Raw genomic sequence first — 12,421 nt, 5'->3', positions numbered from 1 at the left:
GATCCGATTCTCTGAATTTAAAGGGGTTTTCCCACTAACAAAAGTACATTTTAATCAAAAGATCTTGGAATAATAATAACTTCCACAATTGGATGTGTTTAAATAAAATGTTCCTGTGCTGAGATAATCTTATAAATGTGCCCCTGCTGTGTACTGTGTAATGGCTGTGTCTGACTGTACAGGGACATGGTCTGATCATACCACGTCTCCTGGGCAGGGGAGGAAGCAAAAGACTATACAGACATTACAGCAGGGGATCACAGCTGATTCTTTCTGTGAGGTGAAACATTTCCCTGCCTGTTTTTAAGAAATGTTTTACCTCACAGAATCAGCTGTGATCCCCTGCTGTCTTGTCTGTATAGTCTTTTGCTTCCTCCCCTGCCCAGGAGATGTGGTATGATCAGACCATGTTCCTGTACAGTCAGACACAGCCATTACACAGTACACAGCAGGGGCACATTTATAAGATTATCTCAGCACAGGAACATTTTATTTAAACACATCCAATTGTGGAAGTCATTATTATTCCAAGATCTATTGATTAAAATCAACTTTTGTTTGTGGGAAAACCCCTTTAACCTCCTCTTCTCAATATGTGCATAAAATGTCTATTTTTGCCTGATCCGTCATTTTCAGGTTACCTTTCCTGAATATAGGGATATAATGATAAATATGTCATGTCCATGCGGTCAAGACATGAACCAGAATGGATTTTGCCTATTTCTGATGTTAATGTATGTAGGACATTCTTGTGAGTCCCATGTGTTTCTTGGCACCGCTCGGTGTAAATGCCAGTAGCCTCTTGATAAATGCCAGCACACAGGCCAGCAGAAAGCCGAGGACTGTGGACAGTTTGCTTGAGAACCCGGCCCACGGGCACAGTGCCCCTGTACCTATGCTGACCTCAATACGGGCAGAATAGTAATTGGGCAGAGCCGCCATGTTGATGCACATGGATAGTAATGGCAACCAGCCAAATACATCTTTTATGACTTTGTGATTGGTATCTTGTTTGTGATTTTTGCAGAATGTGAATTATTTAGCTTTACTGCACTTTACGTGTATCATTACTATTTCCACCTTTTGTGTGCTCCACGTTTCCACATAGATTGTCAGCTCTGATAGCCTTAGATTGTCAGCTCTGATAGCCTTTGATGCCCATTCCTGATTCATTACCACAAAGTGGAGATTATGAAATACATCTGGACTCTTCTTTCCTAATAGAAGCTGTTTCTTTCTGACTTCTAGTCATGGTTTACTAGCGGTAGGGCGCAGACGATGAGGATTGTAGTTCGGGTAATGACTTGTTACTCTTTTGATCTCTTGAGCTCCTTCTTCACTGTCTTTGATTGCTGTAATTTATCCATTTCATCTTATGAATGTACTTTTGCTTCTTTCTTCTGGATTTGTTGATCTATTTATGCACTGCACTTATAATGTTTTGTCTCTTCCTTAATAATACATCCTAGGCAATATAAATGTATCTAACATACTAGTACACAGCGGGTGAAATAAGTATTGAACATGTCACCAATTTTCTATATTTCTAAAGGAGCTATTGACACAAACATCTGGTGAGAATTTTATAACAACCCATCAAATCCACACAGGTAAAGAAGTCAAATCATAGATGTCCATAACTTAAGTTATGTGTAATACTGAGAAATAACACAGGAATAAAGTATTGAACACTCATACTGAAATGTATTTAATACTTTGTACAAAAGCCTTTGTTGGTGATGACAGCTTCAAGACGCCTGTTGTATGGAGAAACTAGTCGCATGCATTGCTCAGGTGTGATTTTGTCCCATTCTTCTACACAACCACTTTTCACACCCTGAAGGTCCTGTGGACTCCTTCTATGAGCTCTGAGCTTTAGTTCCTTCCATACATTGTCTATTGGATTCAGGTCAGGTCATCGGCCCGGCTATTCTAGCAGCTTTTCTTTCTTTCTCTGAAACCAATTGAGAGTTTCCTTGGCTGTGTGATTGGGATCATTGTCTTGCTGAAATGTCCATCCTCTTTTCATCTTCATCATCCTGGTAGATGGCAGCAGATTTTTTCAAGAATTTGTCCATTCATCCATCCTTCAATTATATGAAGTTTGCCGTCTGCTAAAAACAGTCCCAAACCATGGTGTTCCCACCTCCAAACTTCACTGTTGGTATGGTGTTTTGTGGTGATATGCAGTGCCTTTTGGCCTCCAAACATGGTGTGTATTATGGCACCTAAACAGTTCAGTTTTGGTCTCATCTGACCAGACTATATTCTCTCAATATTTCACAGGCTTGTCTAAATGTTGTTAAGCAAACTTTAATCGCGCTTGAACATGCTTTTTGCTCAGCAATTGAGTCTTGCGTGGTGAGCGTGCATACAAGCCATGGAGGTTGAGTGCATTATTTTATGTTTTTTTTTCTCCAATAACCCCCCACGACAGCACCAAAGGAGGATGTCACCCCACCCTAATAGGGACAGGAAACACAAAGAGGTTAAATAGCCCCTCCCTCATCCTCCCTGCAGTGTTTTTCCTGTGCCTATTGGGATGAAGAGGTCACCCAGGATGCTCTGTGCCGGCGGCAGACACCCAGTATACCTTTAAGCCGGGCAGCTGGGACCGGGCAGTTTTTTCTCCTCCTCCCCTTATGCTGCTCCCGTCTCCTCCGGGACTCGGGACCCCTGTCCCCACCGAGTCGGCGCCTGCGGGTAAGGTCCGGTGGGTGCCGGGCTGGAGGCCTCCTTGAGCTCTCCAGCCCCGCTCCTCCCCCCTCTCAAGGCGGCATCCGGCGGTCTCCATATCGGAGAGACGCGCGCTGTATCCCGGAAGTGACTCGGACCGCCTATAACGTCACTTCCGGTGTGCGTTCCACCCTGGAACGCAGTAACTTGGAAACGGCCGGAAAGTGACGTGGGACGCCGGAAAAGGGTCCTTTAAGTCACTTCCGGTCCATTTGGGCTCCCAAGAGAGAGAGAGAAGGAAGAAAAAAAAAAAAAAAAAAAGTAACCCCGCAGGCGATCGCAGGTGTTCCTGCTTCACCAATTGGACCAAGGGGGAGGAGCCTTACCACCCCCCTCCCCAGGGGAAGAGGGAGAGCGCTGAGTCCAGTCGCCTATATAAGAGCCCTGGACTGAAGACATCTAAGGTAGGACCTAATCCTTTTTGTATTGTTACATTGGATGGTCAGGAATCTATCTTCTCCATGTCTCTGGAGCCCAGCGCAATTCCAGTCCCAGTAAGTCTTGCTCTGGGGGTCCTTTCCTATGTGCAGGTTAGAATTGATACATTAATTACCCTTCTCCCTCTTTTGTAGGGGGACAAGGATCCTGCACCAGGAAATAAATCTAGCCGAAAATGTGCTATATGTTCAAAAAAACTATCTTCTTCAAGCAAAAAATATTTATGCCAGAAATGCACAGAGATGATTTTGAGAGAAGAACAGCCGTCCCTCATAGACGAGATCAAAGGGATAGTCCGTCAGGAGGTTTAGTCTTCATTGGCCTCCTTTTCCCGATCCACTTCTGATTCGCCTCCAAAGGCAAAAAAGAGGAAAATTTCCCTGGCAGAAAAAGAAGACTGACTCCCAGGACGAGATGTTCCTTCCAGAAGATCCTATAGAGGAAGGTGAACTTAGTCCAGCAGAGGAAGGTCTGGAAGATAAGAAATATTATTTCTCAATGGAATTTATGGAAGATCTCCTCTCAGCAGTAAGAAGAACGATGGAAGTGGAAGAAGAGAAGCCCACTAGATCAGTCCAGGAGGAGATGTTCGGTGGTCTCTGCTCAAAGAAAAAGATGGTGTTCCCAATACATAAAAACATTCAAGATCTAATCCTGGACGAATGGGAAAATCCTGAAAGACGACTGAATACATCAGCGGAATTGAAAGACAGGTTTCCCGTAGATGAAGAAACCTCAAAATGTTGGACCAAGATACCTAAGGTCGATATTCAGGTGGCAAGAGTCGCTAAAAAGACAGTATTGCCATTCGAAGACTCATTGCAACTAAAGGATCCTCTGGACCGTAAGATGGACAGCTTTCTCAGAAAATCCTGGGAAACATCAGCAGTCCTTCTGAACACAAACGTAGTCTCCACGTGTGTTGCACGGTCCATGTCAAGATGGCTCAACCAGCTTGAAGAGCACCTAGCTATGGGCACATCTAGAGAAGAGATACAAGCTTCCCTACCTTTACTACAGAAAGCCACTGACTTCCTGGCGGATGCTTCAGCGGAATCTGTGAGGGTAACCGCCGGGGCAGCAGTCCTATCGAACTCCACAAGGCGAACACTATGGCTGAAATCGTGGAGTGGTGACGTGGCTTCTAAAATAAAACTTTGTTCCATTCCCTTCAGGGGAGAATATATGTTTGGCCAGGCCAAATCCCTGCCTGAGCCCAGACACTACAAGAAGACCCCCTTTCGCCCCCCTCGGGAACAGAATCCCCAGTACAGGGGAATAGGCAAGTCCGGTCGGTGGAGCTACCCCAAAGGGGGGAAAGATAGGAATATTTTTTTCCCAAAAGGACAGCGACAACAGAAGCGGTGACGCCAGAGCAGTGGGGGGACGAATCATGAAATTCCTTCGCCAATGGCAAAAGATCTGCTCCAATCAATGGGTCTTGAAGGTAATTCAAGAAGGGGTAAAGATCGAATTCTCCTCATATCCTCCAAGAAAACTAAGGCTAACTCGTCTAACCTCCCCGAGATTAAGAACCGCACTGATGTCTGGCCTAAAAGACCTACTATCCTTGAGGGCTATTTCACCCGTCCCAAAAAACAGAAAGACACACAGGCCACTATTCACGCCTGTTTATGATAAAGAAACCAAACGGCACCTACAGAATAATAATAAATCTGAAACCCTTAAACCAATACATCATCTACTGAAGATTCAAAATGGAGTCCATCAGATCAGCAGTTCCCTTGATAGGACAAGGATATGTGATGGCAACCATCGACTTACAGGACGCATACTATCACGTCCCTATACATCCAACATACTGGAAATTTCTAAGGTTTGCGGTGGTTCAAGAGGATCAAACGTTGCATTTTCAATTCAACGTATTGCTGTTCGGGATATCCTCAGCACCAAGAATATTCACCAAAATTATGTCAGAGGTAGTGGCTTCAATCAGAAAAGAAAAAATCTACATCATTCCCTACCTCGACGACTTCTTACTAGTAGGTCCCTCGGTGGAATCACTCCAGGAAGATCTGCAGAGAACAATCCAAATCCTGACCACCCTAGGGTGGTTGATAGATCATCAAAAGTCAGACCTGGTCCCTGCCACAGAAAAAACATTTCTGGGTGTTCTACTAGACTCCGCCAGACAAACCTCCTTCCTACCGAAAGACAAACGGATACTTTTGAGATCCAAGACATTGAATCTGAAGGCCCTGAACAGTGTGTCCCTAAGGTCTGCCATGTCAACCCTCGGCTCCATGACAGCCTGCATCCAATCCGTAGCCTGGGCTCAGGCTCACACCAGGGTGTTGCAAACCCATATTCTTGCACAGTGGGACGGATCCCCAGACTCCCTAAACAGAAAGATCATGATCCCTCATTATGTGAAGACATCCCTATCATGGTGGCTCAGCCCAAAAAACCTAGAAACAGGGGTTCCATGGTCTCAGTTCCCTCTGATAACAGTCACGGTAGACGCCAGCAAGATGGGATGGGGAGCCGTCGTGGCTCAAACCCCCTTCCAAGGGGTCTGGACAGAAGAGACCAGCAGGAGATCCTCCAACTTCCGTGAGTTAAAGGCAGTGGAGGAGGCACTCAAAATGTCGGCTCCAATCATTACGGGCAAACACGTAAGAGTCTATTCAGACAACATGACTACAGTAGCTCACCTGTCCCATCAAGGGAGTACAAGGTACGAGAATCTAAAAAGTATCTCGGCAAGAATATTCTTCTGGGCAGAAGGACATCTTCGTTCCTTATCAAGTCTGCACATAAAAGGCTCAGACAACATCCAGGCCAATTTTCTGAGCAGAAGGAATATCCATCCGGGGATATGGGAGCTGGACTCAGACATTTTCCACATGCTGACCAGACAATGGGGTCGTCCGGAGGTGGACCTCTTTACAAGACGCCAGAACACCAAGGCAGAAAAATACTTCTCCCTAGATCCAGACGACCTATGCCTGGGGATAGATGCATTCGCTCACCCGTGGCTTTTCCATCTGGCTTACGCCTTTCCCCCAATTCCATTGCTAGCCAAGACCTTACAGAAAGTAAGGACCGAGGAGGTTAAGATAATTTTGATAGCCCCACTTTGGCCCAAAAGGAGCTGGTTCTGTGCACTACACAGTTTAAGCATAGAGGGACCCCTCGTTCTGCCAGCAATCAAGAACCTTCTCCATCAGGGTCCAATACTCCATCCAGATCCGGAGAACCTCCATCTAGCGGCCTGGCTTCTGAGTCCACAATCCTGAAGGCCAAAGGACTCTCAGACCGAGTAATTCATACCCTACAAAAAAGTAGGAAACAAATCACGAACTCCATATACAGCAAGATATGGAAGACCTTCCTAACATGGTATAAACCAAATATACCAGATCTTCGGCATCCTGACATGAGCCAGATCTTGGATTTTCTACAAGAAGGGCTGGAGAAGGGCCTTAGACCCAGCACCCTCAAGGTCCAGATCGCGGCGCTGAGTATTTATTTTTACCAGAGCCTAGCCGAACACCGATGGGTAAAAAGGTTCATGACAGCAGCTACTCGCCTGTGTCCCAGAATAATTAACCACGTTCCCTCCTGGGATCTTAATATCATCCTTAAAGGTCTGACACTACCACCGTTTGAACCTTTGGCCTCAATAGAGCTGGATAAATTAGCCTGGAAAACAACATTTCTAGTAGCGATTACCACTGCCAAGAGAGTGGGAGAAATCCAAGCCTTCTCAGTGAATGATCCATATCTGAGGACCCTGGATGATAGGATTATTCTACAACTGGACCCATCTTTCTTGCCAAAGGTAGTCTCAGACTTTCATAGGTCTCAAGAGATAATTCTTCCTTCCTTCTGTCAAGACCCAAAAAATAAAAGGGAAGAAGAATACCATACTTTGGACGTAAGACGGGTCGTTTTTCACTACCTCCAAAAGACAGAGGCCTGGAGGAGGGATCAGAACCTCTTTATCCAGCCATTTGGTCAGAACAGAGGGAAGAAGGTCTCAAAGGTTACCATCGCCACTTGGATCAAGAAAGCAATTGTGGAATCATATCAGATCCAAAATCTCTCACCACCAGAGAAACTGAAAGCACACTCTACTAGAGCCATGTCCGTCTCCTGGGCAGAGAAGGCTAGCGCTTCCCTCGAGCAGATATGTAGAGCAGCTACATGGTCCTCGGTCCATACCTTCACCAAGCATTACAAACTTAATTTAATGTCCATTAAAGACTTGGCCTTTGGGCGAAAAGTGCTTCAGGCCATTGTCCCTCCCTAAACATGAGTCTTTGGTACTCCTCCTTTGGTGCTGTCGTGGGGGGTTATTGGAGAAAATAGAATTAGACTTACCGGTAATTCGGTTTCTAATAATCCTCAATCATTTAATTTGAATAAATATAATTTGAAGCATCCATACTTGTGTGGTCCTTTATAAAAACACTGGAGGGAAGATGAGGGAGGGGCTATTTAACCTCTTTGTGTTTCCTGTCCCTATTAGGGTGGGGTGACACCCTCCTCCTTTGGTGCTGTCGTGGTGGGTTATTAGAAACCGAATTACCGGCAAGTCTAATTCTATTTTTTCAACAATTGTACCTGCTGATTACTGGTCTTTCGGTAGTTCTCCACAGGGGTTTTTTGGCTTTTGGACAACTCTTCTCATAATTCTTTTCACTCCTTTGTCTGAAAACTTGTGGGGAGTATCTGGTCATGACTAGTTTATGGTAAAATTATGTTTTGTCCACTTCCAGATTATGGCCCCAACAGTGCTCACTGGAACCTTCAGTAGTTTAGAAATTCTTCTGTAACCAATGCCATCACAATGTTTTGCAACAATAAGGTTGTGAAGGTCTTGAATCGGCTCACTAGTTTTACCCATCATGAGGTGTTTCTTGTGTGGCACCTTGTTAATGAGACACCTTTTTATAGGCCATCAGTTGAACCAGCTGATATTTTTCACTAAGTAGCAGGATTGTTTTCTAATTAATGATAGATTTCAGCTGCTGTCATGACCTTCCATGGCTTTTTGCACCTCTCTTTCTTCATGTGTTCAATACTCTTTCCCTGTGTCACTTCTCATTATTACACATAACTTAATTTAGGAACATCTATGGTTTGATTTCATTGCCTGTGTGGATTGGATGGGTTCTTACCGACATCTGGTGAGAATTTCATGTCAATAGCACCTTTTAGAAATATATTTACTTTGAAAATTGTTGACGTGTGCAATACTTATCTCACCCGCTGTGTATATTATACCCTTAGGCTCATATATTTATTGATGAACTAAGCATTTTTTGATGATGGTTTTGTATTGCTATGCTTTTTGAGGTATATTCTTGATCTCAATTTCATTTTCATTGTATGTACCATATCTATGTAATCAACTAGTTATGCACTATGCACTTTGACCAGGGGTAATTCACTTCTGATACATGGGCTTGGTATCATACAGTGATATTTGAAATCCTGGAGCCTATAAATGTATGCACTTTGATATTAGATCTTTATTGACAACCATTTATCCCATTATTGGTATTTTCAACATGATGATGTCTCCAACTTCTTAGATTGTATTTTATATAATCATATGAGAAGTTAAGATTTACATTTTGGATTATGTGTGATGTATGTGTAGATATTTTTGAAGATTAATATAATTAGTACTAAGTAATAAGTTGTTGTAATGAAGTACAGCATCTCCGGGTAAGATTGAAGTCATATATAATTCTGCCCCTGTAATAGAGTAATGTATGCTGCATTAGAGGCAAGCAGGAGACCTCATCATGCCAAATCCTCCTTGAATAGTCCTCTTTCTGGCTTGTTACCTTCTTTATCAATGTTGTTTTTTCCTGCAGTGACAATTTCTCTGTTTCCACCACAGCTTCAAAATGCAGATGAACTGCTGATCAAACCCCTGGAGGTTTTCCGCAAGGATCAAATTGGGCTCACCAAGGTACTTCCACATCCTGCCGTGGGCTGCGAAGAGCTCCTACTGACAGTCTGTGTACACACAGGCCATGAATGGAGTTTCCTTCCCTTTAGTCTAGTTCACATCTCGTGTAGCCACAACTATTTTCAGAAACATTGGCCAAAATAAAAGAAAAGTAGGTCTGTGTATCAGTACCTCTCGATACACTTCTGTTCATGGCTGCTAGCCATAATTATTTGTAGCCCTGGTAGAAGGAGCTCATTGCTTCTTCTTTCACCCATTTCTCTCTTCCCAAAACTCCTTGTTTTTCTCTTGTAAAACTTTACTGCCATGAACTTAGTCAACTATGTTCCCGTACACTTGGATTAGATGCTTTTAGTCTAAGAAGGTGGTAAGGTGTGATTTTTGGGGAAAAAACAGCTCTTGAAAACTGATGGCTGACAATAGTAGTTGTCAAATAGTTAATTATTAGTCTTCCAGAAACTGAGGGCAGGAGAAGTCTTCATGACAAGAAGTGGACTATGCAGCAGAGACCACCCTCAGTTACTGCACATGTGGATTTAGACACACCATGGTTTTTTATGTTTTGGTTGAAGTCACACTTAAAATGTTCAATTCACCTACAGACCGCTCCTTTTCGTAATGGGGACCTGCTGGCAATCACTTGATCACAGTGAGTCCTTCAACAAGCTTTCCTGCTGGGGGTGTCAGTAGTCAAGGGGAAAACATGGTTCTACATCCTCCACAATGAAAGTAGTGTGTGCCCATAGCATATAAGGTCGTGTACGACAGAAAGTGAGCTGCTTTTTGTTCTAGTTCTCCACTCTGGGTCTATGACAAAGGAATAGGGATTTACTTACAGGGGTTGTCCAGTCACAACAAATTGACAAACTGTTCATTGGATAGGTCATCAATATATCATAGTTGGGCGTTCACCTCTTGGTGCCCCCAGCAATCAGCTGCTGTTGGCTCACTGTATGTAAACACTTTAAATGGAGCTGCAAAGCACAGTTCTATTCAATATGTAGCAGACGCTGCCAGGTACTGGAGCTCAGCTCCTGTTCTTTTACACCTCAGCTCCTGTTCTTTTACACCGCAGCTCCTGTTCTTTTACACCGCAGCTCCTGTTCTTTTACACCGCAGCTCCTGTTCTTTTACACCGCAGCTCCTGTTCTTTTACACCGCAGCTCCTGTTCTTTTACACCGCAGCTCCTGTTCTTTTACACCGCAGCTCCTGTTCTTTTACACCGCAGCTCCTGTTCTTTTACACCGCAGCTCCTGTTCTTTTACACCTCAGCTCCTGTTCTTTTACACCGCAGCTCCTGTTCTTTTACACCGCAGCTCCTGTTCTTTTACACCGCAGCTCCATTAAAAGTGTTTACATCTGGTAACTGCTATAGCAAATAACTTGGGTGTTAGCCCACCACCGATCTGTTATTGATGACCTGTTCCGTGGATATTTCATCATTGTGCTGTGAAAATACAACCCCTTTAAAAGGCTCTGCTCATCTACATTGTAGTGTGCTGGTGGTATAAAGCAAGAGGGGTAAATCCAGATTTATATACTTTTTTTGGGGGTAAAACTTGTATTGTATTCATTGACATCCATGGTATTTACATATGAGTCCAGTCGGCAGTCCTACTAATGATTGACAGTCTTTCCTGTATGACTGTGCATGCAGATAGCTGTCAATCACTAGCAAGACCGCCCACCGGACTCCTATGTATACAAACACTAGGGATTTCAATGAATAAATGACAAGTGATACTGAAACTTTTACAATAAACTATTTCTCATTCTTCTCAGCTGCTTCTGCTCCATACCATGCTGTCTACAGATCGGACTGTTTGTACAGTGACAGATTCCTTTTACAGTTTAATTCACACATGCTACTTTTTCAGTGGTAGCATATATTGCTAGAGTTCATGTGATAGCCGTTAGGGTTAGGGTTAGGGTCATAGCTAGGGTTCAGACTTCACTCATTCTGGCCTAGTAAGCTCTGTCTGTCACAGTAAAAAATACAGCTCCGTATGCAGAAAAGTGCTCCGAGCGCTTAGCTACGCCAGTGGCCGCCACGAGAGGTGTTCGCCAGTAACCGCCACGAGAGGTGTTCGCCAGTAACCGCCACGAGAGGTGTTCGCCAGTAACCGCCTCGAGAGGTGTTCGTCAGTGGCTGCCACTCTTCTTCACTAAGCATGGATGCGTATGGGAGGTGGGAGTGATGGCTGCTGGTTGTAGCATTTTGGCCAACAACCATCTGATAAGTTTGGCCATCTTTAGTCCAGTTCTAATGTTATTTGCATGAAAGACTGCACTAAACTGCATTATGTGAACCTGGCCTTACAGCACATTAGAGGAGACCCTTAGGGTATGTTCACACTGTGCCTTTCTCTGGTTGTCAAAAACATCCAGTTTCAAGCAGTAGATGCCTCAGAAAACTCTTCTTCTCTGGAGGTCTGTAAACCTGAAACATATATATTTTTTAAACTGTTTTTTGGCTGTTTCCTGAGCGCGTTTCCAACATTTTTTCCCCCCACCAGTTTTTATTTGACCATTTTTCGTCTGTCTTTTTACTGCCATTTTATGAATATTTTTTTTTATAAATAAATTAAACAATTAAGAAAATGTTAGCGGTATTGAAAACAAAAATGCTGACACAGTGTGCAAAAAGGGACGCCCGGGCGTCTTCCAACGTCTCTTCAGCCTTCCCATTGACTTCTGTTCTAAAGTATAGAGCTTCTTCCCATCGGAAAACGCCTGAAGAATGGACAGGTCGTTGCTTCTAAAAGCTTTGAAAGCCTGATCGTGTGAGCAGCAAGTAGTTTTCCTCTACAAATGAATGGCTTTCCGGACAATTTTGATCATTCTGTTGGCTCTTCTTCCTCCATTTCTTTCACTGCACCCACTTAAAAAGTTGACAGAACGAGACCCAGTGTGAATATACTCTTAGGATCCAATGCCATCAGCTCCAGAAGAGTTGACCTAGTTTTCACATCTTTTCAATTCTGACAGGTGCCCCTGACATAAACCAATGATGAGATAAATACATAATATGGAAATGACTGTATTAATCTTATTAGCTTCTTGCCTGTATTTTATAGCTTTGAGAGCATTTTTATTGAAAAATGGCCTCTTGGAAGTTTGCCCCAAAGCCAGAACTGGATGTGCTTGTTGTCTCCCTGGTGGGGACTCCCTCCAGTCTGGAGGATGGGGGGGAGGGAGGGAGCCCCTTCTAGGAGGGGATGGGTCCTCTCAGGCCATCTGGAGGCCGCCACAATGAGTGAATGGGGAATATGCCTCCGCCAAGAGTGCTGGAAGCT

At 43.9% G+C, this 12,421-nt stretch overlaps 1 protein-coding gene across 4 annotated transcripts in view; it reads left to right on the top strand.

The window, feature by feature from the left end:
* The window catches only part of OPHN1 (oligophrenin 1), a 155,054-nt gene that overhangs the window by 48,768 nt on the left and 93,865 nt on the right, over positions 1 to 12,421 (top strand). For all 4 annotated transcript variants that reach the window (XM_073640914.1, XM_073640918.1, XM_073640917.1 and 1 more), the window contains exon 5: positions 9,053 to 9,124. In XM_073640914.1, the coding sequence (XP_073497015.1) occupies positions 9,053 to 9,124 (72 nt within the window). The remainder of the gene's footprint in view (positions 1 to 9,052; positions 9,125 to 12,421) is intronic.

Source organism: Phyllobates terribilis, unplaced genomic scaffold, assembly GCF_046119375.1.
Source record: "Phyllobates terribilis strain yellow unplaced genomic scaffold, ASM4611937v1 Scaffold_7__3_contigs__length_470593459, whole genome shotgun sequence".
Lineage (NCBI taxonomy): Eukaryota > Metazoa > Chordata > Amphibia > Anura > Dendrobatidae > Phyllobates > Phyllobates terribilis.
The sequence above is the reverse complement of the archived record's forward strand: the minus strand, read 5'-3'. Positions and strand labels throughout refer to the sequence as shown.